Source organism: Gouania willdenowi, chromosome 3, assembly GCF_900634775.1.
Source record: "Gouania willdenowi chromosome 3, fGouWil2.1, whole genome shotgun sequence".
Lineage (NCBI taxonomy): Eukaryota > Metazoa > Chordata > Actinopteri > Blenniiformes > Gobiesocidae > Gouania > Gouania willdenowi.
The window spans coordinates 29,543,937-29,565,521 of record NC_041046.1 but is presented as its reverse complement, the minus strand read 5'-3'; the positions used below and the strand labels follow the sequence as shown (position 1 = coordinate 29,565,521).

The 21,585-nt window shown below is 40.5% G+C and overlaps 1 protein-coding gene across 1 annotated transcript; it reads left to right on the top strand.

Moving 5' to 3' along the window:
* Positions 1-808: 808 nt before the first annotated feature.
* Positions 809-17,495, top strand: crispld2 (cysteine-rich secretory protein LCCL domain containing 2). Its single transcript, XM_028443110.1, has 15 exons — positions 809-951; positions 2,523-2,831; positions 3,785-3,903; positions 5,777-5,909; positions 7,503-7,618; positions 7,991-8,091; positions 8,169-8,351; positions 8,434-8,494; positions 8,592-8,658; positions 9,734-9,864; positions 10,021-10,064; positions 10,182-10,254; positions 10,468-10,543; positions 13,085-13,215; positions 16,450-17,495. Exons 2-15 carry the CDS (start codon positions 2,580-2,582, stop codon positions 16,499-16,501), a joined length of 1,539 nt encoding a protein of 512 aa, XP_028298911.1. The 5' UTR covers positions 809-951; positions 2,523-2,579; the 3' UTR covers positions 16,502-17,495.
* Positions 17,496-21,585: the final 4,090 nt, after the last annotated feature.

Below are 21,585 nucleotides of genomic sequence, written 5' to 3'. Positions count from 1 at the left end.
AGAAAGTTAGTACTTTCTTTGCAGATTGTATTGAAAAAACACAAGCTGGTCAACATACCCAGGTTTCAGAGCACTTCTTTGTGCAGTTACAATGTCTCCTGCAGTGGAAAAAACTTTCCCGGTTAAAAAAAAATTAAAGAATTTTTTCCCCCCTGAGAATCGCGCAACGTTATATCGCTATATATTGCCGAATTGCTTTTTTCAACACCCCTTTATATATACAGTATATATATATATATATATATATATATATATATATATTTGACACATCAAAGGATTAATTATGACTTTACTAACTCATATTTATGACTTTATTTCTCATAATTATGACTCTACTAACTCATAATTATGATTTTACTTACTCATAATTATGACTTACCATAATGATTTTTTAAAATATTTTTTTAATGGCAGAAACATAGGCTCATTTGGGAAATGACAACTTTTAATGTTTAGAAGGATTGTGGGAAAATACTTCTGAATGTGCTTTTACCTCATCACCTAAAATGTAAAATGAAAATAAATGATGCTCATAGTTCAGTATTATGGATTGGTTTTGTCATTCTTTCTCCCTATGTTGAGGCTGTCTATAGTGTCCTGTATTTGGTTTGAACTGCTGCTCTGAGAACACATTTCTGGGTAATAACTGTCTCCCAACAGTGATTCAGAGATGAAGATGTGACCGCCCGCATGCTGACATGAGTGTGCGCACACAGCTCACACACTGTGCCAATAACACAGCCTTCTTCAGGAAGGCTGGAGGGGAGGGGGAGAGACGGTGAGTTTTTCCCTGATCCTAAGGGGTCTCCTTCTCTATATAAGGCGCTCAGAGCTGCTCAGCGTCTGTGAGCTTCAGGACGGCAGCCAACAAGCATCCTGCTCCTCTCATTAGGGAATAATTCAGCTCTGCAGCCACTCCAAAGAGCTGGAATCCAACTACAGAGAATAAAGGTGAGCAGGGTCAGATCTCACACATTACCTGTAACTTAATGTACTTTTGCCTTTCAGTTCATTTTGGTATAGCTAAAAAAGAAAAACTGTTATTGTCAAGGTTATTCACTTTTTCAATGATTATATTCAGGCAGGGATTAACCAGATTTGTGCTTTGGCTAAACCCAGTTTTCACAGATTCTCCTTTTTTACTCCCAGTGGATATGATGTATGAGACTACAGTATAAACTGGTGTAAAAGCTTAACATTTGATCATAAACGTGGTCCAAAGTCATTTTAATAACGTTTTGGTGCCAAAATGTGATGAAGCACAAGTTGTTTACATTCATCCTCATATTGAGGTTAGGAAAGACGTCCCATCACATGGACCATTGCAGAGAGAGAAAGGACAACAGTTCCCATAGTCAATATGAGTGTTTTTCTCTGTCTGCCACTTTGGTATTAAATTCATGAGAGCCATGAGAAGGACTCTGGCTCAGATATTGGTGAGGTTTTTAGTGTGGAGGAGGCTGGTGCACGTGCAGGAGAAGGGAAGGGTGTGGTGGCCTGGCTTCTTACTGGCTCACAGAGACCTGGAGCTGGCACAGCAAGTTGACACGGTACTGGTGCCGAAACCACAAGGGAAAGAGGTGAAGACGTTGAAAAGTAGAAGACACCAGTGCGTGCATATTTTCTTATTACCTGTCATCATTAATCACGCACAGACGAACTCTGTCTTTTAAGAAAGGTGGTTATCTCTGGTGAGAGGTTTAACACCAACAGATTAAAGTGGGCACATTATGTTTCTCCTTTGATGTGCCAGGAATGCAGTGTTTGGTCCAGCCACAGTTCAGCTTGGTGAGGTAATGCCATCCTGCCACCTCAGGTTTGCTTATAAAATAATTCCCATGAAGAGGCTGATGGTATTTCACAGCTTTGTGTATTTATTGATACGTCAGAGTTTTATTTATTTTTGACTGGTGATTATTAATGCCAATCTGGCAGGCACTTCAAGTCAATGTATTAACTGTGACCAAGTTGTGATCAAAGTGGGATTTTGACATTGTACGTTCAGATATTTTTGGGAAAGTGAAGGTCAGCCAAGTAAAGCCTAATATTGAAATATATTAAAGGAATTGATCAAGTGATTGATTGATTGATTGCACAAATGACAAGAAGAATGTCTCGGAATGCACATGATGCAGAGAGAGGTGTGTTTTCATGCTTATCTTTACGGTGGAAGTAGAGTATGCTGACTATCTATGTCGAAAGAATCATATGAACATTCAACAAGATGCAGTTAAAATAAAAGGAAATACTTAAAATACAATTCGCCAGAAAAATATAAATAAAAAAAGCAGTGTCAGTGCTGTTGAAATAAATGCACATTTGGTTTAAATGTGATTCATATTTCACCGCAACAAGGATACAGAGTTCTAATCTAGTTGTAGGATGGAGAGTAATATATTCAAAAGCTGCTCACAGGAAAGAACAACAGCTAGTGGTAAAGGCCTGCAGTAGTTTAATAATCATATCATCTGAGTTATGTACTAAGAAAGAGAATAACTCACTGCTTATTTCTTCCTGACCAGGTTATCGCTGGGACTCCCGTAGCCCAAAAGTGCAACTCAAACATCTCAAGTGTCAGAATGACCTGCGCTGACATGATCTGGCTCCTCGTCCTCTCCCTCATGCTGATGTGTGTCAGGGACTCAGCTTCTCTCTTCCTGCCTGAATCCAAAGAGCTCAGGCAGCTGCTGAGTCGCTATGAGGAGAAAGCAGACGGTAACCACAGCAGGACACGTCGAGCCATCCTCTGGTCCGACCGCGAGGAGATCCTCCAGCTGCATAACAAGCTGAGGGCCGGCGTTTACCCCACAGCCTCAAACATGGAGTACATGGTGAGATGTTACCCAGATTACCTGTTAAATTGTTCAAGTTGGAAATGTTTCTGGAAGTTTCAGCAACAATGAGCTCTGAAATACGGCTGTAACTTTTTAGGAATAGAGGTGTTGGTGTTGTAAAAGTCTTTTTCCCGCTGGAAACATGCAGTCATGATGTGAGCCATTGCCAGCCTGCTGTGCCACCCTTTTACAAGAGGGATAATAATGCTGACTTTGTGCTACCTGCTGCAGCTCTGCCCCACAGAACACAGAGAGAGAAGGAGGGCTGGGTTGACAGAGGACAGAGAGAATTAGGACTGGAAAGGGGAAAACGTGGCACTGCGTGGAACATTAGTTATTCAAGTATAGGAGGGAAACCCATGTGAGACACACAGGCTGCTATTAAAAAACACACGGTGGCCTATCTGTCTTAGAGTGTGTCTATTGATTAACTCAGTTCTCAACAGGCAGTGTGTTTGTGTGTTTGTGTGTTTGTGCTGGTGCATGGGTGTTTGGGGTTACAGTGGTGTCTGTGTGTGCATGTTTTAGTGACCGCCAACAGGCTGGAAATTTACTGAGGGGATGTACTTTGAGCTGTCCCTCCATAGCGCCTGCCTCTATAGTGGTAGTCAGGTGTCCTCTCCACTTTCCACCCCCGTCTCGTCTGCTCTGAAGAGCCCCACTCAGGAAACAGGATAATTCTGCAGTGATTGCTAGAGATTTGTAGTGGACCAGGGCCAGGCGCCAGCAGCTTCACTCAGATGTCACCATTTAGGGTTAATGCTTGGCTTGTGTATAGCTCAGTTTCAGCTCGCTTGGAAGGAAGTGCACAAGCAGAAAGCTTTGAACAGGTTGTGGTGGATTTAATGGTTATTTATCAACCCCAAGCACCATGTTGAATCAGAGGGGAGGAGGTACTCTGCATCCTACATATCCAAGTTCAATGGTGGACCCCCGTGTGCCTGTGTCAGGTTTGGGATGAAGAGTTGGAGCGCTCGGCCACCCACTGGGCAGAGCAGTGTCACTGGGATCACGGACCTCAGGATCTGCTCATGTCTATTGGACAAAATCTGGCAGTTCACTGGGGCAGGTGAGATGCAAATACACACATACGCTACACTATACTATACTACACTACACTGTGTATACCGTGGTGGGCAACATCTAAAGTAAATCACGAGGGTATATTTGGTCAAAATTATTATTACATTAAAGAATGTATTTACTATCAAGCAGCGACCAACCATCAATCAATCTCCACTATGGACAACATGCTGGCGTGCCTGTGAGGAGGCGGAGCCAATTAAAGAGTAACAGAACCTAAAGGTTTTGGCTGACGTGCATCTTTGTTATGGGCGGGGCTCCTGGAGCAGTTATGACACGCCCAGCCTATACTATCTCCAAAGAACAATCTATTCCAGACATAGGCAACATGACGGCCCGGGGGCCACATGCGGCCCTCGGCCTGATTTTGAGCGGCCCCCAAACTAAATTGTAATTCATGAAGGTGGAAGTTATATAAAGCTCAACATAACACACAAAACACCGGAAACACAGAAAACGCACAACATTTCGACAAAGGTACAGAAAATGATGACAAAGATATGTCTACAAAAACAACAACATATATAAAATGACTTCAGAGACACACAAAATGCTAATGAAACTGCGCAAAATGACAGAAAAATTCACAAAATGACTCAAAAAACACACAAAAACTCATCAAAGTAGACAAAATGAATTCTAAGACACACAAAAAGTCTAAAAACTCAAACAATATCAAGAAAGCCCATTTAAAAGGACTACAGAGACAAAACCCTTTGTTATTTTCTGTATTATTAGATTGGACATTATTCTAAATGCTGACATAAATGTTGATAATGTGGCCCTCGGATCAGACAATCACATTTTTGTGGGCCACGCCCTGATAGAAGTTGCCCATTTCTGATCTATGCTATGCTATCCACATACTCAATACTCACAATTCTCTCAATCCAACCTACTTGCCACAGAGTCCACACCACAGGTGATACTTTTTATAGAAGGGGAGGGGCCAACAGTGACGTAAGAAGATACCAAAACACCACAAACCACCATTCTCAGCTAACAGCAACATTTAACAATAACAGTTTTTACATTTCCTCCTCCCACATCATGGTCTGTCCCTTAACAGTACTTTGCTCCTATCTAAAAATTAACAGCTTATTGGACTGAATCAGATCTGATCAATTTTAGTCCTTAAGAGCAGCATTTCCAACTTTTTGTTTGGTATAAGATTAGTTAAATTGAGGAAAGCTTTTGCAAAAAATTATAGTCGCCAAAATAAACACAGGAGGAGTCATTAACTATAAACCAAAGGAATTGGTTCATTACCCTCTCACAGCAGAGAATACACCTCAAAGTGCAAATTACAGTGAACTCAACTGCTTCTGTATAAAAGGACAAAATCACTCTATGCACATGAATCACAGGCATGGGAAGTTCAGGTCAGTGCCAGCTCACTACAGTTGATGTTGGTGTGAATGAGCGTGTGTGTCTAAGGGAGGATACACAGTAGGCCTCTGTGTATAACAGTGTATGTCTATCACAGCAGGTGCCCTTCCAGGAATCTGTTCTCATTCTCACAACCCCCCCCCCCCCCCCCCCTTTACACTCTCTTTTCTTCCTATGCCAACAAACTCTAATGTACAGTGCTTGTTTTTCACTCCCTGTCTGCTCTACATTTATCAGCTCAGCACTTTTCAATACCGTAAAAAGAGTTGTTTATAGAAGGAGCCAGAACATATTTGTTAAACTGGAGAGCCATGTTGATCTCATTCTTCTTTCCCTTTTTTCTGCCTGACTTGGTATTTGGTTATTATACAGTAGTGTTTCTCAAGTTGAATTAAAGCACGTACCTGATTATCTTGTGTCTAAAAGCCTGTTGTTTGTCTGTGTGTGTCTATTTTTTTGGTTTCCCACAGGCCCCGTTCACCTGCTTTCCACATCCAGGCCTGGTACGATGAGGTCAAGGACTACACCTATCCATACCCTCATGAGTGCAATCCCTGGTGTCCCGATAGATGCTCCGGACCAATGTGTACCCATTACACCCAGGTAAAAACGACTTCTTCATCTCTGCGTTAGCTTGGATTGAGTAAAACAGATTTAGAGATTTAGGATAATGTGAGCAGTCATGTTCAGTGAGTATCTTCATCAGTGTCTCCAAGTGCAGATGGATATGAACAGGGGTAGAGTGGGACCAGCCCACTACATTAACAGTGGACACTATGTAGAAGCTATTATTAAATCAGTTATGCTCAAAATGTGGTTCTTTATGTCTTTATTTTATTATTCCCCCAGAAAACCTTAAAAGGGGGAATTTTTGCAATTTCCTTTGTCCCATTTTTGCCCCTTTTTTCAAAAAGTTCTGACACTTTTTTCAGATTTTAGCTTCCTTTTGCCAATCAATATCCCTTTTTCCTACCTTTCGTCCATTTTTCATCCAAATAAGTTAACTTATGCCCAATAAATACCACTTGTTTTCTTTTTTCCTCTTTTTATTGCAAATGTTTGCCCTTTTTTACTATTGTTTGCCACATTTTGTCCTTTTAAGCTAGGTTTTGCCATTGCATACCACCTGGTTCCACTTTATTTGCTCATTTTTGGCCACTCTTAACTGCTTTTGACCCATTGTAGTCACTTTTCACTCTTTTCTTGCCATGTTTTTGTCACTTTTAAAACCATTTTTGGCCACCTGTTACCATGTCGTCAAAAAACAAAAAAAACAAAAACAGGTAGCAGACTGGACCGGCCCACTTTGGGTTGACGGCCCACTGGGACGATGCCCGGTATGCCAGAAGGCCAGTCCAACCCTGGATATGAGCCTCTTGTGTCTTAACAGAGTGAGATGAGTTTTCTGACCTTGACTGTAAAGTGAAAGGAAAACAAAGTTAAAATCAGTGAAAAATCAATACGTCAGTAGACTTTACGTTACAGCAGTAAGGATGAGTTTAGGGAAACATCCAGTGTTCCCTGTGCCTTCACCCTGAAACCTGACGAGACCATCTGGCAGTCATTTCCTGGCTCAGCGAACATCTGTCACTGCTGGACCTGGATTCCTCCGAGGATACTGCAAAGAGAAGGCAGCAGCGCCAAACCCCAAACATCATCACCTTGTCCTGCTCCTTTATTTGCCCTAAGTGCTGGCATATTGGAAGTCTAGCCTGCTGTAGGGATACATTTCATTGCATTGTGCTGTTGCATACCAGCCACTCAGCACACTTCAGTCTATGTGCTGAATCCCTTCTTCCAGATGGAAGAGAAGCCATGCTAGGGAGGGAAGTTTTCACATATGTGGTTGTTCCCCTTCAAATGGCACGTCATTCATCTGCAACACCACCGCTACAGTTTTCTATTTAATAAGCCATTTTATTTTACCTTTGGTGGTATTGAGGTTATTAAAAAGGGCAATTTATTTTTCCTGTTTCCAGCTGGTTGATGGAATACTCATAATTGTGTCACAGAGGAACAAATGGACCATAGGGCAGAATAACAAATCAGGTGCTGCAGGACGTCTGTGTGTTCCCACTAATTATGGCTGCCAATTTAGGTGCTTCCTCAGTAATGCCTGGTTAAACCAGTGCGTATGTTCATATAGAAGCTCTTTGCATTAATTTTGGCTTCCATGTGTTATTTTCCACTTTACAGTTGGTTTGGGCAACCACTAACCGTGTGGGCTGCGCCGTGCACATGTGTCCAAGGATGAACGTGTGGGGAGAAATATGGGAAAACGCTGTTTACCTCGTGTGTAACTACTCCCCAAAGTAAGATCAGCTTTCCTCCGTCTTCTACTATTCATCACAGTTCTGCTCACTGAGCTATTGCTTACATTGTTCCTCTTTACAGGCCTGACAAATACAACTGCTGCTGTTCCTATTATAGTTGTACAACGGATATGTAGCATTTGCATTTCAAGACAAATTGGTATCATTAAAATTCCAGCACAATAAAGAAATAATAAAGCAAGAGGAGAAAAAACATGAGCAGTTTAGGATCCACAGAATGTAATGCAGGACAAAAAGGAGGGACTTTGATTAAAGACACAGACGACTACCATTTGTCATAGGCAAAGTAATCATTGAATGATGACTAATTTCCATCTTACTCATAATGTCCCTGTGCCATAATTCCTTCAGGGGAAACTGGATTGGAGAAGCCCCGTACCAACATGGCCGTTCTTGTTCCCAGTGCCCTCCCAGCTATGGTGGTGGATGTAAAAATAACCTTTGCTTTAAAGGTAATCCCATAAACACTCCTACAACTTTGTTTTATATTTGAACAAATGAATAACTCTGAGCACCATTTGTCCACTAGCTGACCGTCAGCGCTCAGAGACAGAGGACATGAATGAGGTGGAGAAGCCTCAAGCGCCCGTGCCGCCTCGAACCACCAACAGACCAAATATCAAACCCAAACCAGCTGCTCCAAAGAAACCAGTTTCCAAACCTGCCACTCCCAGGGCACCATCCTCTCAAAATCCCAGCAACAACTTCCTCGGTGCCTATATAAAGAAACAAAACATACCAAAGATTTTTTTTTTCAGTTGAACAATTTATTAATCAGTTGTTTTATTTTTCAGCTCACAATATCAAATGTGAGACGAGACTGAGAGACAAATGCAGAGGAGCAACCTGCAACAGGTGGGGTTATGCTTGGATGATTAAATGCCAAATGATGGACTTTATTGATTTAAAAGAGTCTCAGCGAACTCTTGTTTTTAACCCTCTGCCCTTACAGATTCAAGTGTCCCGCTAACTGTCTCTATAGAAAAGGAAAGGTTTGGGGAACTCTGTCATATGATGTGGTGAGTGTGACCAACACTAAACTAAACACTTTCATTGTGTCAAACCAATGCATGTATTCAAATTGAAGACCAATATCTCAATAGTTATGAGTATTGATACAAACACGTACTGCCTGTGTCACGGCAACGACAAGACCTCCCTATACACCATGTGCTTATGGAAAACTATCAATAGCATGAAACAGACGCACAGTGGACTCAAGCGTCATTTATGACATCATTTATATCAACATGTGGTCATTTGATCCATAAAACTTGCGAAAACTCATTTCATGCTAACTGTAGTAGCCAAGTCCACTACTTGGCTACCTTGACGGGTTATTAAAGGGCTGATTGGCTGACGCGCCCACCTTTCACCTTGTCCGTTGAGCTCAATGACGTATGACTTCTTGATGTATACTGTACTTATTTCCTTTTTATTTTATACTTAGTTGAGTCCAAACCAATGTGTCCATCAATGCAATCAGTTCACCTGTAAACCTCCACACTTCACACAGTATATACAACAAACAGTGTTCGTGGTGGCGGTCAGAAACTGTTTGAGCTCCACCCCGTCAAGCAACAAAACGCTTGATTCGAAAGTGGCATCACACATATAGTCTGAGACCCACAATTGTATACACCCATAGAATGGCCATTACACTGACATTTCGGAGATGTTCGGAGACCTGCCATTGTGTAACTCATTAAATTTCTGGCTAATTTCAAAACAAGAACCCTATTTACAAAAGTGTTAAAAACAAATGAAAGACAAAAAGAGATGCTTTTGTTTTAAAACAGGGATGTTTGCCCTTTAGCTTGAAGCCAGTCCCAGGACGATTTTACGTCACAATGCATCATGAGGCGGTTGAGTATGACTAGTGTGTCCACCGTGCACACTTAAAAAATCTCCCAATATAGTATACATCCGGGTTTTTCTTGCGTACTCAATCTTTCCATACTATCTAATTGGAACACACTGCATACTAATAATCAGACTTAGTATGAGTAGTACGTTAGTATGTGATTTTCGAACACAACCAATATCTTAAATGATACGCCTAAATATGGCTAATGATTCCCTTTTTTGTTTCAGCTGTCCAGTATTTGCAGAGCGGCTATCCATTCCGGTGCCATCGATAATAACGGTGGACTGGTTGACGTTGCAAGAACGGACAAGTTTCCGTTCTTTGTCAAATCCACAAAAAATGGAATAGAATCTTTAAGGTAGACACTTCCCCTCTGCAGGAAAACAAATCAAAATACCTGATGCAGCTTTTAGGAAACCTTCATGGCCTTTTTGTAACCGTTGCCATCGGTGCAATTTTAGATTTTCTGCAGAATGATTCAATGATTGCCTAACACTGTGATTTCATCTTACAGTAAATACAAACCTGGCAATGCCTTTGTGGTGACCAAAATGAAAGGTTAGTGATGCATTGTACTCACAAAGGAGGCAGAACTGTATGGAGGTATTTTCATCATTTCTTTAAAACCAATAGGCTGCTGTAAAAAAGCCATTTGTTGTTTTGTTTCTGTGACAGAATTGACGGCGGACTGCTACACCACAGTGGCTGAAATCTGCCCTTTCAAAAGACCCTTCTCAAACTGTCCAAGGTGCTTCACTGACATATTTGAAGCATACAGTAGATCACAAGTTTCACATTTGAATGATTGTCACGCCTGAAAAGACTTCATTAATAACCCAACACTGACACACACGTTTGAGCTCAAATGAAAACAGAATCCAGTGAAATGATTATATAAATCAAGTTTATTCATTTTAACTCTCATCTTTATCATTTTTATTTGTACTTTTTTACATCCCAGAGTCTTGTGTCCTGATAATTGCAAGTCCCAGCCTTCCTACTGGTCACCTGTATTTGGAAACAACATCTACACAGATGTAAGTGGTGCAGGTTTTCTCACAGGATCCCTTCATTTTGAATCATTCAAGGTGTTAAAAGTTTGAAAACAAAAACGGAAGTTGTCTAATGTAAGCTCTAACACATTCTATTCCGGAACGTCGATATGTGATGAGTTGGGAGTGAAACTGGGTTGTAAGATCAAAGTGAATAGTGGCTTTGTAAAGGAACTTAACACATAGTAAGAGTAGTATGTCTCATGAGGAATGGGAATAAGGGTGAGACAAGCCACAGACCTCTGGTAATATGTTATTACTGTGCACAGCGCCTCACTTCTCAGAAGCTCACTTAAGTATTATCTCAGACTATGTGACTCCATCTCAGAGGTAGAAAGAACAGTGAGAACCATCACTCTGGATTAGTCACTGTAAAGCACTCTTTGCTTTTGAGATGTACATGCTGTCGCTGCTCAGCTTTACTGTGAACGGTTTGAAAACATAGTGATGTCATAGGGACATCGGAGCAAACTCTGGCTCATAACAAACACGTCAAAGAATATTTTTCAATCTTAGGGAATAGTTTCTTCAGTGGCGCAGAGGCACCAAGTTGGTTATACATGAGACGTCTGGTTCCAATGGAAAGCCTGAACTGTGTTTGGACTTTAGATGAAGGAATCCACTCCAGACTGTTGATAAGAGCTAATGCACTTTTGTATTGGAGCCAAGCCTCAGACTTTAGATTTCTATGTAAAGTGTGAGCGAGAGCTCTTAAGAACAACTGCAGATAGATGTGGTTACAGGTGTTGCTTCCCTCCACCAGTCGTGTGCCAAGACCATGTTATGTTTGAATGATCATGTTTCAAAGAATTTTTTAAGTACTTGAACATGCTAATTTGAGTTTGAATAACTAGATTATGGGAAAGTTTGCATACTGTAACCTAATTCAGCTAAGAAGAGTTAACTATTTTATGTTGCCTATGAACAACTTTTTAATGTGATGTTGTGTTAAAGCTAAATAGAAAACTTGAGTATAGAGTAATTCATTTTTATTAGCAATGTCTATTGAAGAAACAATTCAAGAGTACTTAATAATACATATCACTTTTACTCGAAAAAAAATTAGTGCAATTTAAAAATGGCTATGTAACTATTACTTAAAAAAAGAGGTTTCTCTTAAAGGCACACCGCATAATTTTTGACCAAAAGAGTTGACCCATATGAGTTATTTTGAATGATTTCTCAGGCCAATAGCGCTGGACAGTATCAATGCTCCGAGCGGGGCTGCCCTCTTGAAATACTGACTGTGTAAGTTTGGAGAGACGGACTGTCTTTGCCCAGGTCATGTGACCTGGAGAATGCTTAGAAAACGTATCAATTTATGGCAGTCACGTGACCACAGGCTCGGATATACTCACTGGGCCAAAGCTTTTGTTACTATTTTTCCGCCTGTTTGACTCCTGGTCATGGCTGAGGCAAGCAAAAAGTTTAAAACTGCTTCTGAGGAGGCTAAAAAGAGGCCGCCGAGACCCGGCCACCTTTACGGTGGCTGGGAAGTGTCAGGTGAATGCATTTCCAGAAACGAACACAAATGCAAACAGGTCACAACACGAATGCAAACCGGCCACAACGGAAGTGTTTCCGACGGACCGGTATTACAGTCGGACGGGTATTATGATATGATAGCCTGATATGAAAAATATAAGAGTATCCTAATCAACTTTCACTTACTTTCATACGCGTTTCGATGTCTTCTTCTTGTTCTTAACTGTTCTGGTGGGTTAAAAACATCCGCCAGAAACGTGTAGGTCTGTAATACCGGTCCGTCGGAAACACTTCCGTTGTGGCCGGTTTGCATTCGTGTTGTGACCTTTTTGCATTTGTGTTCATTTTTTTAAATGCATTCACCTGACACTTCCCGGCCACCGGGTTTCCGCAACCCGGTGGCCGCAACCCGGTGTCAGAGCCACTGACGCGGCGAGGAGGTCCGAACGCCGAGCCTCCGGCAGCATGGAGAGGAGGGCGGCGGCTGCTCTTCCAGCCGCAGCGTGAGCCCAGCCTCGCTTCGCACCCCAGCCCGACCGACCCAGCCCTTAGAGCCAATCATTAGCCCGAAGTTCCAGGTCAACTACTGTCTGCATACACAGTCAAAAGACAAGGGAGGCTGGTCCCACTGACTGTTTGTTGATTTTTGCGACAGTGCTGCGGCGCTTGTGGCCACTAAGGGCACTTGACGTGAAAGTTACAGGTCTAGCACCCCTAGTGACCAAAAGTTACACAGTGTGCCTTTAACTTAAAGGATTAAGTTAATATCAATGCAATCCTTTTTTATTAATTTTTATTTGAGTTCAATTAACTTATCGGGCTTTACAGTGTGGCCTGCTCTGACCAATAGTTAAAAGTTTCATGATAAAAAAAAAGTTATATATCGGTGAGATTCATAATGATCACAGAATGTTCCTTTGCTGATAAAAAAGTGTGTGGGTTTAAAAAAAAAAAAGAGATTCTGTTAACACCACCTGTGTTGGAAATGAAAAGCAGAGTTTCTGGTTGTACTATAGTCTTTTTTCCTTTATTTTTTTGCAGAACTCCAGCATTTGTAAAGCAGCTATTCATGCGGGAGCAATCAAAGCAGAGGGTGGTTATGTGGATGTTCTGCCTCTGGACAAGAGAAAGAGCTACATCGGAGTCCTAAAAAATGGCATTAAATCTGAAAGGTAATCTTCTTGCTTTTGCGGTTTAACGTTTAACTTCAATTCTGCAGTTTTTAAACAGCTGCAACAGCCTGTTGGAAAATTACAGAAATACTAGCTGCACGAAATAGAAACCTGATTCTTTGATAAATAAAAAAAAAAGAAAGAAAGAAATTTGCCAGGCCTCCCAAATTTTGTGTAATCAAACAGGAAGTATCTAGGGAGTGTATTTATTTTAAAATGGTTCCTTTAGGTCATGTAAACAGGATCTCATTTGGTTTTGACAGTTTGACAGGAAATTTCAGCTCCTAAGAAGAAGTAACTACAGTGTTACTCATTAATAAGTTTGTCATAGTTTCTCTGTGTTAAGTTGAGATGTGTAAAGCTCTATCATTTGAATTTATGCAAGGTATGTCACCATGCAGCTCTCTATTGGATATGTAATGAATCATTCCATTGAATCAGAGGGACATCTAAAACATGCAGCACTGCAGAACTCTGGGACTAAAACGGGACAGATTGTACTACTGTTCTAGATCATTTTTCAGCTGACATTATTCTCCTTAATCCTGCTTATCAACCTTTGGTTCCCCAGTTGTGTTTCTAAACCTTACCATGCAAAGGTTTATCACTAGTAATCGTACACTGTGTTTACTTCTCCAAAGGAAAAAGGAATAATTGAAAGAGCTGAAAGTCATAGTGTAACATAATCACAGATTTATTTATCTTTAATACATTGCCAAGTTGAGCCCTTTATTTTTAGCCATTGGAATGTGGTCGGGACAACCTTGAGATGCAGCTGAAAAAAGAAAAACGCATGAAGCTGATAGTAAAACAAGAGCAGCATGTTTGAAATGACAATCCTAAATATGTTGGAGAAGTGCCTCCATGCACTACATCCAAATGTGATTTATGTCCCTTGTAACACTGTGTGGTGAGTTTGCAACATGCAAACCATGTTTCACTGTGTCTGTGGCCAGCAGCAGCGGACTTAGCTCCTGCAGGGAAACCCTTGTGGCTGCTGCTGCTGGCATATGGGTCTGTAAGAGTAATGGTGTGGTTGGGTGTGTGGATGGGCCACACATTGGGTCTTTGTTTGCTTTACTTAGGCATTTCAATCGACCGTGCAAAGTGCTGAATGGCTGAAAACAAGTCCGAACAAGTGAAATCCAATGTGGTGCTGTGAAGACCTCACTCTTGATTTTTTCGACAGGTCAATGAACCAATGCAGAACCTGGAGAATTAAAATGCCTTTCAGCTTCTTAGTCAGCGCTTTCATTGTACCAACAAATGGATACCATTTTCAGTGGCCTTAGGTGATTATTGAACCTGGCTGTGCTTCAACATCTCTGCAGCTATGGACTAATTATAATCACGTTGTGGTAGCTGGAGAAGTCAGACTTAGGAAAACAGCAGCAGTGAGTCATCATCCTGCCAACCCGATAAATGTTGGACGTTTCTTTCCAAAGATCTTCTAAAGGCGTATTTATACTCAATTTATGTACAAAAGTCAATGACCCCCCTCTCAGGGTTTAGGTCACAAAGACAGGTCGAAACAGCATCCAACTTGTAATGGAATCTTGAAAATAATAACCTCATTAAACACGAAAGTTGCTACCCATGATTATTATTTATTAGGTAAAATCATAGTGTATGTCTCACAGATCAATGAATAAAACATCATTCACTCTAAAAAGAAAGGAAAAATGTTGAAATTGTCGGCCTAAAGTTTGTTTGAGTCTCCACTTTAAGTTGACTTTTCACTCATTGCATTGTGGGATGTGGAGTAGGGGTTGAACAGACTAGTCGACACTAGATTTTGGCACAACACCAGTTTAAAAACAGCCCAAACAAAGTCTAAAGGCCCGGCTCTGAGGAAGCCTCTGGGATTAACGGTTACCGTAGACTCACGGTAGGTGAAGCAGCAGTGTTCCTGGGTTATCATAGCTTCTATAGCTGTTACGACCCCCTCTAGGATTTAATACCAAGGGGCCGCATCATAAACAGGACGCCACACAGAAAGCATGGTTTATCAAAAGTATTTATTAACAGGGGTTGGCGGTGTTGAGCCAAAGTCTGTGACCCGAAAAAGTTTGTGACCTGAAAAAATCTGTGACCGCTGCGGCTTCTCGGCAGTAGAGAAGAAGAGTGCTAAACTTCTACGTAGCTATTAAGGAGCTATTTACTCCCCCTTAAACATGACGCTCTGACGGGTGAAGTAAATCCAGACTGGAGAAGAATTACAAACGTGTTTAAGGGTGAGTAAATGTCCACCGAGAAGCCGCAGGGGTTGGAACTGTCGCCACCTGTAGTCACAAATTTTTTCGGGTCACAGATTTTGACACTCGGCTCAGCTTCGGCTCCTGCTCTTGGTGACGTCATCGACTAGTCAACGTCGACTCGACTAGTATGCACATGAAGTCGACCTTTAAAATGATGGAGTCCCGTAAACTCGTAAAAACCGTGACATAGACGTGTTCTTTCCTTATTCTTACCATGATTTCTTGTGTTTTTTACCTGACAAGGAGGACAGTGATTCTCTTGAAGTCTAAACCATTCTATGCACTCTTCTCCACGGCTCCACATCCCACAATGCAATGCCTGAAAATGTCAACAAAGGGAGTGCTTACAGTGGAGATGAACACAAACTTTCGAGTGGCAATTTCAACGTTTAAATCTTTTTTTGAGCAAATGATTGATTTATTGGTCTATGAGGCCAATATGATCTCATTTTCTTGTGTAGATCAGCTTTAAGCACTGTAGCTAACTGTTTGATCATGTTACGCTTTAAGTTGCCTGTTGTCTATGGTTTGTGACAAAGAACACATATTCTGTTGCAAACTATATCTACCTGCTTGTACAAATAGTTATCTTGAACCTACATCACTGAGCCACTTTGACAAGTCAAAATCGTACATCTCAAATATGAATCATAGCTGTCCCAGTAAAGACAGGTGACATGCTGAACCGTACACAAGTCGGGCCTACATTGAGCGCAGACAATAATATTTAGTCCTACAGTTACAGTAATTCGCAGACTCCAATAAACCAAACAGAGATGCTTTTAGACACAATGGAAATAACCTGCAAACACAACAAAGACCAGGGAGTGACCCAACCACAATTGAAATATGAGTGCTGTTGCTTTGTTCCATTAAAACCACCACATAGTTTATGTGTGCTGGACTAACTTTGACAGAAATGTCAGTTTCTGTTAATAAATGTAACATCATTTTTATTCTGTGTGTGTGTTTACAGCAAAAGCAACACAGAGGGTGGATCTTTCCGGATCTTTCGTGTTAGAGAGTGACACCCTATAGGAGGAACACCAGAGTCACCTTTTGGGAATAGGGCCACAGGTTGGAAACCATGACGGTTCATCTGTCACTGTGCTTTCAGTGGGAACAAACCAACCCTGCAGATTAAAAGACACTTTCTCCGTTAGTTATCAAACACAGGTCAGGCTGTAAAGTACTTTGAAGGACCTTTGCACCGTTGATACTAAAGGTGTTTTGTATCGTGAGAGGCTAGTGCTGAAAACTATTTTTCTGATATGTTTTTACAGTAAATAATGTTTACATAAATGTGTCTTTTACATATACATGTTGTACTTCATACACAAGAATGTATCCTGATCATCACACTGTAATATTATTGTGCTCCGGTCGGATTTAAATGTATTTGATAAGTTGTTTTTGGCACTGTGAAGATAAATCAAAGTCTACATTATTACATGTACAGTGGTGGGCTCATAAAGGTAAAATAGCTAGATATAGTAGAAATAATAAGACATCAATCATTAGAGGACAAATGAGGGTAATGTGGTAAATGAAGTTTCGTATGCAACAGGGACAGTAGAACAGGAACACTTTGTATAAAGGGAATGTGGAGGTGATCTAATGGCAGCAGTGATGATTTGATATGCAGTTATCACAGACAGTGTGTTAAGAATGAAAGGCACTCATATTCCATTTTTATATTTATTATTACTTTGTTACTGCCTTGTCCTGTCTTTATTCTGTACATTCATGTATTAAGTATTTTTATCCTTCCTGAAGTTGAATCACTATGAGACTAAAAACAAACCAGACTTGTTTTATTTTCACCTCTCCATACCTTACATGCCTTGCCCAAAAAACACACCATGTTTTACTGATTTTGGTACAATTTGAATACCAGGATATTTTTTTTTAAAGAAAACAAATCTTCCTGCATTTGCCAGCTTCTGATTTCTTTATTCTACCTCAGTCACTATTCTAATCATCAAGGTCTTTTCCATTGATTTCCACAATTTTAAGTAAATGCCCAAGTCTTTGTACAGTTCTGTAAGCTGTAAATACTCTGTTTATTTTATTATAATTTTTAATAAAACGTGTTCAATTATTGCGTTGTGGTTTGTTTGTTTTAATTCAAGGGTGAGATCATTTACATCTACAAATATTGGTTGCTTTCATCATAACTTTAACAAGGACATCTACTGATGTTTAATGAGTGTTACCCATGTTCTGCTTATTGTTTTGGGCAGTGGTTCCCAACCAGGGGTACGTGTACTTGAACACATTGCAGGTACTTGGAGACATTGATGAATCTATTTCCAACATGCTGAGTCATTGTAAAGCTTATTTCAGACACTGTACATGCTCATCCAACATCTTTCCCACTCGTTGACAATAAACGTGTTAACATGTAAATAAAAGAAGAAAGGTTGCTATATTAGAGTGACGAAGGGGGTTTCCTGATCTGAAGAGAGGCCTACAGGGGGTACATGATACAGAAAAGGTTGGGAAACACTGGTTTAGGGTACAGGTGGTTTTAAAAAATGTTTCTGGGTGAGTGCTTGTCTCACCTTTCTCTCACATCATGTACGCTAACTTCCCCCTCCTTTCTACCAGCTTCCCCTCATTTGTCAATAGTGCTCTGTGTATTTAAACATAATCTACTGCACATTTTTCGGCCTGTGTTTTGTCATCTTAGCTTTTTGCTGTGGGACTAAAGACTCAAAGTCATTTTCTACAAAGTCTATTTTTGCCTAACTTCATGTTAAATAAAAACATTTCAATCTCCTCAGCAAATGCAATCTTGTTCTTTGCTTAAACTAAAACACCAGACTGAATAACATAGCGATTTTCAGATATAAGTTTCCACTGACAATTCAAACAAATATGAATTTGCTCTAATACTCTCTCCACTTCGGTCACAGCTCCTCTAAACAATAGCAGCATCATGTTATATCTACAGTGCAAAATAAACGTTTATTCATCTTTTTGTTGTCCCCCCCAAACTCCCTCTCCCTTGTATTTCTCCCCTCACTGGGGTGTAACACTGCCCTCCCTTTTTATTTCCCCCTCCTAATAAAGTACTGGTAACTCTTTCTTATAGTGCTGGTGACAGTTTACCAAAAATAATAAACGTATTATTATTTTATTTTTGCAGACATCGCAGGAAAAACATTTGTATGACTATGAAATATTCTAGAAGTTTATTGTCATCTGCACCAGTTAAATTAAAACTGAAATAGAATAAAAGACAATGGAACAGTGATTGTACAGAGAAAACTAGCAAGTAATACTGTATTTTTGCCTCCATTATTTCCAGATTAAAGTTTTTATAAAGTATGATGAATGAATGTGGTTGCAATTGTCTTTAAACAGTCAAATGTATGAAAAAGTTACACCAGTCCTTCTGGGATTATTCATCTTCTTCACCTGCTTCCATCGTGCAGAGACACGTGGCCTATCTCAGCTCACATCACGCACAAGGCGAGCTTCACCGCCAGTTTGTTATAGAGATTGACAACCATTCACACAATTCTTCAATCCTAAATGCAATTTCTTAAAAAAAACCACACGTGTTTATGGACTGTGGGAAGAACTAGGAGTATCAACGCACAAAACCTGTGTTCACGAGAAGAACATGAAAACTCCCAACCAAACCAGCGCTAACCATCTCATAAACAGAGTCTAGACAGAGTCACCCCTTCAAAAATGTTACTTTGTGCACATCAAGCCCATTTTAAAGTTAAGCACATGTGTTGCTGTGTATAAAATATCTTTATATGTTAAAGCTTTTAATGGTCAAATTGTAATAATAAACAAAACAGCAACACTCAAAAAGAAAAATTGCTGACAACACTGAGCACTAATACAGTCAAACCTCCCTCCACGCAGACTCTCTGCTGATGATACTGATTTCTTTGCTTTGTCCCTTTGATTTTTCCAACCACAAAAGCCATCACTGTGAATCCTTGGCTGGGTTTCCCTGCTGGAGCAGGTTTGAATTCTCTCCACAGAGACAGAGTCGATAAGCACAGGCACAAAGGCTGTTTGTCAGGGAAGATGAAAAATGTGTGATAATGGTTTAAAGGTAAATACTATGGAGTGCAACAGTTTGAGCTGTACGGCATTAGCCTGGTGTGATGAGACCTCAATAACATTCTCCTTTTCGTGAGAGTCAGTTGTTTGTGATGAAAACCATCATCCAGATTCTTTAAATAGGGACATGGTTGAGCTGAATCTCAAAAAAATGGATCAGAACGCCACTTCCCAGAGTGCACCTGCAAGTGGAAAATCCCAGCCGTAATTCTTCATAGAGATGTGTCTTTCTACTTCCCATTGAAGAACAACCAGCAGTGCAAAGGACTTGTGTGTCCTCTTTGGGTTTGGAAAAAGCAGGAGTGCAACATTTTAGAAATAGATCAGAACTCAACTTCCCAGAGTGCACCTGTAGGAGGAAACAGACTGCTGGTCACCTGATCAGTCTTGATCACTGAGTTGAAGCACCTGAGAGGGACTGGTCAGTAATTCATACAAACAGACTTCAGAGTAAAGACACTTTAAGTTCATCATTGGATTCGTCACTGATGGCTGGTAAAATGTTTATTTATTGTCATGGTGTTTGAAACTCTGCTAAATATGGATGTTTTGTTTAAGTTTAAACAAAAATGGCAGAAATGTAACATTGCAGCATTGATTTAACTGACCTGTGTTAAGTGAGCTTGCACTAGGGCAACATTTCATTTCGAGTTTGGAATATTAAAAGTATAAAATACACAATATGATACGTTACAATTCTGTTCATTGTTAAAACTTTACTGAAAAAGTGTAAAAAATATGTAATAAGACATTTGTCATTTAAAAAGGCTGTTAAAATGTATGACACTTTGTTTCTGTCTCTAAAGGTTTACAACTTAATGATTGGAAAGACAAACCAACTGACAAAGCCACAAGAAAAAAAAATATAGTTGGAAATTTGAGTTGCCCTCACATCCTTTTTTAGGGTTGAAGAAGAGTTGGTCTTTACAGCCAAATAAATCTCAATTTGAACTCTCACCGGAGAAGGTTTCATCAAAGATGTGAATGTTTACTGCACAAGACTGATTCACGTGTAACAATGTTTATAAAGTTGAAACCCACTGACTCCTGTAACTGTTGGAGGAATCTGCAGTTCCTGAAGTACACATAGGGAGAACACACCAACGCCTCATAGAAATCCAAATCCACATCTAGAGTTAAACCCAGGGCCTATTTGTTGTGAGGCAGAGCTGAAAAACCGCTGTAGTATTTTTCCTGGGGTATGACTTTAAAATATAACCTTTCATCGGTGGCCCCAGAAATAGGAGGAAGTTGCAACTTGTCTATTATGATACCATCCATCCATCTATTTGACACATTAAAAGTGTCTATTGTCCTTTTATGAAACAAGAATCTCTGTACAGGATGCATCCCACCTCAAACTTGCTGAACTTCCTGCTTCCACTGACCTCCAAAAAAAGATGGAAAATAGGTTTTGAAGGTGGATTTCTGTCACAGAATGGGTTTGATGAATGTACAAAAACTCTTGCAGGGTCAGGCCATCGGTGGAGCCGATTGAAGAGGGGAAGACTTTTCTTTGGGTGCCTTAATAAAGGACTGGCTCATAGTTAATGTTGTGATCACACAGTGGAGCCGACAGATAATCACATGTCCGTAGTGGATGGCTGCTTCTTTTGTACTCATCTGCTTGTTTACTGTCCAGTTTGATGAGCATGTGAATTCAACGAGGGGGTGGATGAGTTTGCCGGCACTTTGTTAGGTGGAACAGCTCGACAAGTGGAAAGTTGAGCTGAAATAAACAAGAGGCGACGGCCTGTATTATTGTCTGTTTGAAGGCTTCTATTCTCAGAGGTATTGTGCAAGAGCCCAACCAGTGAACCCACAGAAGAAAAGCATCAACACGCCTCCAAGTTTGGTTTATTTCTGTGAGAGTTTGGATGAAACTGACCTCGGCTGCATAAAAGCTCCTAGTTTGTCCAATCAATCTAGTTTCTGACAGCAATGATCAAAAGAAGCAGTAAATATGTACCCTGCCATGACGAGACTAAAAAGAGAAAAGGAACAACAATAGAGGTGCACCATC

Bases quoted from the DNA above. Each gene is read 5' to 3' on its own strand.
- crispld2 (XM_028443110.1), top strand. From the start codon at position 2,580: ATGACCTGCGCTGACATGATCTGGCTCCTCGTCCTCTCCCTCATGCTG. The intron at 7,619-7,990 runs GTAAGATCAGCT...TAATTCCTTCAG, and splicing joins GTGTGTAACTACTCCCCAAA to GGGAAACTGGATTGGAGAAG. The intron at 8,352-8,433 runs GTGCCTATATAA...TTTATTTTTCAG, and splicing joins TCCCAGCAACAACTTCCTCG to CTCACAATATCAAATGTGAG.